The 4,960-nt window shown below is 41.8% G+C and overlaps 1 protein-coding gene across 1 annotated transcript; it reads right to left on the reverse strand.

The window, feature by feature from the left end:
* Positions 1–2,895: 2,895 nt before the first annotated feature.
* LOC147890131 (uncharacterized) lies at positions 2,896–4,032 on the reverse strand. Its single transcript, XM_087390214.1, has 2 exons — positions 3,807–4,032; positions 2,896–3,605 (listed from the first exon to the last, which is right to left on the reverse strand). Exons 1-2 carry the CDS (start codon positions 4,030–4,032, stop codon positions 2,896–2,898), a joined length of 936 nt encoding a protein of 311 aa, XP_087246340.1.
* Positions 4,033–4,960: the final 928 nt, after the last annotated feature.

A 4,960-nucleotide genomic window follows, 5' to 3' on the forward strand; every position in this document is an offset into this window, starting at 1 on the left:
AATAATTGAAGAGGTATAAGTAATTCGGGTCTCTACTTAGTTGTCCACTAAGTAAGTGTGTCAAAGTGGAGCCCCCATGGCTTCTATTGATGATGAAGCAAAGTTTGACATTCACCCATCAATCTAATAGAAATATTCATTGGTTTTGTCAACCCCTTCACGTCCTAGTGCCCCGGCCTAGTATTACTTTAAAACCAAGTGGTCAAGTCTCCATCCCAAGTTGGGAGCAAGTTTGTTGGCTAAGCAAGAAGATTAATGTGGAATCATTTCTAGTTTGATTCCTAAACGAGCACAAGTAGAGCTGGGTTAGATATTCAAAGAAAGACTGTTGATTTTTTGGGCAAGGGATCCTTTTATTTCACAAATATTCTTTGGTCAATCCCCTAGCCAAATATATATAATATGGGGAGCATACCACTTAAAAAATGCAATGCACAAACCACTTTATGTAGTGTTAACTACATTAGTAAGCAATATCATTTGATGGATAGTGGCAAGTCCAAAGAGCTAGGATTGTGCAAATAGGCCCAAAATGGTTGTAAAAGAATGAGGAAAGAGAGTGCTGTAAAGATATTAGGGAGAGAGAGAGAGAGAGAGGTGCACACAATATAGCTATGTGTACACTATGTTGTATTGAACATAAACATGAATATATACATGTGATCCCAAGGTTTTCCCCTAATGCCCTATAGGTTGTGGTGCAATTTACACCATCCTCAACACCCCCTCTTAAGTTGCACTGGGTAGGTAGAGGGTGCATGTACAAGACCTTTTTGTGGATTTTGTTTGGTGCATATGATAGCATCCAAAAATGAAAAACAACTAAAAAAGAATCAGAGTAGTATGTGCATGCGTGAGCATAGTGACTACATAGTAGAAGCATGTACAATGAGTACAACTTATGATCATGTACATAAATGTGCATTTCACCCTCTCAAGTTGTGGGTCATCTTTCACCTTTGTGAGCAAAGCCTAGAAGATAGGCTAAAGGGAAGTGGAAGGAAATATGCAGAAAGTAAAGTCCACCTAGATCAAATATTGGTTGATCAAAAGATGATTGCATGAAGAACGGTGTGTATGGCTACATGCCGATCATATCAAAGCTGAACATGTCATGTGTCATTGTGGAATGTGCAACTATCCCTATGGCAAATCTGATTCTGGCCTACCTGCTTGATATCAAAGCCATACCTTTGCGAATGGGACTGATGTGATGTCTTCTCTGGGGTACCTATAAAACTGAATTTGAAGGAGCTAGAGATAGGAACTGGGATTTTTACAACAGAACCTCCTCTTGATCAGGTGCTAAGAAGCACCATTGTGATTAGCATCCCTACATGTTAACCCCCCCATTTAGGTTTTGTAGCTCTATAATGCACCAAGTCAAAGAATTGCTAGATGAGTTGATTGCCAAGATGAGGGGATGGCAATGTTATAGAACACATGAAGTGTAGTTGACAAGATGGGAGATGAGCGGCAAGAGATGGAGAGAGGGGAAAGATAAAGGAAGGGCACACACTAAAGCTAAAAGCTAGTGAGTGACAATCATGTTCATTGTAAAGACATAGCTAAACTAGATGAGAATCTACCACGAACACATGGGATGGCTAATGCATGAAGATCCATTTCATCTTTGGATAGATGTTATAGGCAAGGAGGATCCACCTTGTGTGTGAATTCATTGTTGGAGCAATTCGGGAGAGAGGATGGTTGATGTTTAAATATTGCTTATAATCGGCATTGAGGATAGCAATTTATTGTTAATGACTTCACTCGATAGTACAACCGTGAGAACCTTCATAAAGTGCAAATTTGTGGGTTCTAATAGAATGATTCAACTACAATGAATGCATAAATCAAGAGTGCAAGAAGAAAAGATGAAATAACGAAATCAGTCTTCCCTTTATACTTTGAAAGTTTACCATGCATGGGAATGAGGACTTGCAAGGCTATTATATGGTCTCCTCTTTCACTTATGCCTTTGCCAAGATCAAGGAGATAAGCATGCAGCTAGGTAAGGTAGACCGGTTGCAAGTATTTATAGTCCCATGCCTCTCTAGCCTCTTCAAAAAGGTGCACTTATTCTTGGTCTTTACGGTTCCATTCCTCCTCGGCTAGCTGTATTTGTATCTTTTACATCCCCGCACAGCAACACTCGGGTTTACATCCCCGCACAGCAACACTCGGGTTCTATACTAATCACCCCAGCAAGGCTTCAATGACATCCACAATAATAAAATGAAACTTCACTATGCATGTAGCTAGCAAAATAGGAGCTTGGATTTGCAAGAGGAGGCTAGGAGAAAATGGCATATGCTGTGGGAGCTCATGGTGGTAGGAGGCATGCACTAGTAAGGGAGCAAGAGAGTTACAACTGGCTAGTTTGTCCAAGACTAGAGAACAAGATCTCAAGTGACTAACATGCAAGAATTAAGGAAATAGATAGCCTAAGTGTTGTTATGAGTAAATATGATAAATGATTTTGAAAAAAACAATAATAATAATTTGATTATTTGAGAATGTAAATCTTAAACATTTGCTGAGACCTATATAGCCATGCTCTCGGCACAATACTCTAACCTATGACGAGCAAAAGCTAGACAGTAATGCCTATACAGTTAATGAATAGTCAGATTGCCAACGAAGATCGGTACAATGTAATTCTGCTAGACTAGTGAACAATGCAATTCATATAAGATCATTTTACATATTATGACTAACAATGACGTAGTTATTCTGCTAGGTTTGATCAAAATCTACGTATGACAAACAATGTAATTCTGCTAGACTGATCAATGCAATTCATATAAGATCAGCTGGTTACGTATGACTAACAATGACATTCTCTCTTCCACTTATGTAGGTTCTCCAGTGCAGAAACGCAAGTTTATTGTCTTAGGAATCGGAGACATCGTCAATATCTGCGGTTCGATCAAACTGAGCCACCTTGCAATCAGTTGCAAATAGCGACGAGCTCTTAAACTTGTCGTTGCCTCCCATCACCGGCATCGCCACCCCCATCTTCACTCCGCTCTTGTAGTCTGGCCTATAGGTCTGACCCAATACCCCTCCCACCTCCTCTGTCAGATTGAAGAAGTTGAACTGCATATCCAAGTGCGCAAAACTATCTTCCCCGTTGATCCCATACTTGTGGATTCTGCTATCCTCCTCGCTTATGTGATTCACATTGATCGATATCTTGACCAACTTTGTCACTTGTATCTCCACTGCATTCGCATCCGATGTTCGAATTACTTTGAATTCGCCATCGTTTGACGTCCAGCTCGCCCCGTTCACGCTGGCCAACGTGATGGGCATCCTATCGTAGCTCATGTCCACCTGATCGACGGTGTCGTCCCACACGGCCACCTTCTTGGCGCTGACGCTGACCTTGTGAAAACCGTAAAGAATACCAATAGCTTGCACCCACGTGAAGTCTCTTGTTCGTCCCACTGGACGCTTTCCAATGAAGTGGCCATTGATGTGCAGATTCTTGTCGGAGAACAAACAGAAGTTTTCCTTGGCTTTTCCGTGGAAATAGAAAAAGACGCCATCCCCTCCGACGAAACGAGGATCGGAGCACACAGCGCCCCGTTGGTGGCATCCTGAAACGCAGCTGGCTATCTTAATACGTGTAAAAGGCCTTACGCACAACGAAATACGAACGATGCAGCGAAGTGTACATACAACTATGATGAACTTACTCAAAAGAGAAACGACAAGTTCAGCTTAATGGATGGAGACTGTTGACTTATACGTCCAAAAGGTATTAGTGAAAGAGAGGATTTTGGAGCAAGATAGCTCACCATTAGGCTTGCAAGTAGCTCTGCACTTCTGGCAGTTGAAGACACATAGCTGCTTTGCTTTGACATCAAGCACTTTTGGACAATTCGTTGGGCATGTGACAGTGCGGAGGCAAGCATAACAAACTCTTCTGTCGGCCGTACAAAGTGCGCCTTTCAGTAGTGAGGTAATAGTCAAAGCCGTAATAACGACTGCAACGGAAGCGACAATGCTTGGAGTTGGAGCCATGAAACAAACCGAAACAGATGTGGACTTGCAGAAAGTTCTGACAATGTTCCTCGAGGGTTTGAGGATCGATCCTTAATTAGGGAATCTAAATCAAGGCCTGCATTACCGTGCTGCGTGCAGCTACTGGAATGGACAAGATAGTGCTAGTTAAGATAGCCACTGAATTGGAATTTAGGGACCCAGGGCGAAACTTCGAAGGGGCGAGTAGCCCTTGTAAAAGTTTGTAAATCCAATGCTAAAAGCTATTTCCTGAAGTGCTATCTCAACTGAGTAAGTTATGTATGGTGGGAAAGGTGGGTGGAACGTCTAAGCTGCAGCATATATATATCGAAATCGAGGGGATTCCTGACCAGCCAAGGTTGCTTCTGGCCGTTTTTTAACGTGCCAAGGTTCAGATTGACGTATTTTCCCGCGTCGGGCATTGAAATAACGCTATGCACACAGATCTTTCAAGTCTTCCCTTCACAGTGCATCGACCCCTGGTGAAACAGAATATGATATGATCTTGATAATTTCAAAGGCTCACACAGTTCATTGCAAGAAGCCGGTGAAACCGATGAACAGGGCATGCTGCTGCCATCTTAGTCGAGAGAAGAAAGCCCGTATCATCCATCTGTCGAAACACCAGAGGACGAGCAGTTCAAGAAGGGAAAAGACGCTTATCTCCGATGGAGAAACGAACTCCACTGTGCACTATGCGAGTTTGTCATTTTTCTGTTAGCTTCCAAATTCAGCATGAAATTGTGTAGAGGTTGCATGAATGAGTAGATGACAGATGGAGTAATATAGTTTATTTAATAGATGATTTAAGTGAATCATTAATGAAGAGATGAAAATGTCCCACAAAGAAAGTGAAGGAAATGAATCCATCTCGTAATGGCTAAGTCTAAATTTTACAACTACATTTTCGCAAGTTGCAATTCACAAA

The sequence above is a fragment of the Dipteris shenzhenensis genome, chromosome 19 (assembly GCF_047967505.1).
Source record: "Dipteris shenzhenensis isolate YYH24624 ecotype China chromosome 19, Dip_SZ_1.0, whole genome shotgun sequence".
Taxonomy (NCBI): domain Eukaryota; kingdom Viridiplantae; phylum Streptophyta; class Polypodiopsida; order Gleicheniales; family Dipteridaceae; genus Dipteris; species Dipteris shenzhenensis.

What these genes read in the sequence shown, in the direction of transcription:
- LOC147890131 (XM_087390214.1), bottom strand. Translation starts at nt 4,032, where the DNA reads ATGGCTCCAACTCCAAGCATTGTCGCTTCCGTTGCAGTCGTTATTACG. An exon ending in AGCTACTTGCAAGCCTAATG is followed by an intron (nt 3,606 to 3,806) that starts GTGAGCTATCTT and finishes GCTGCGTTTCAG; the next exon opens with GATGCCACCAACGGGGCGCT.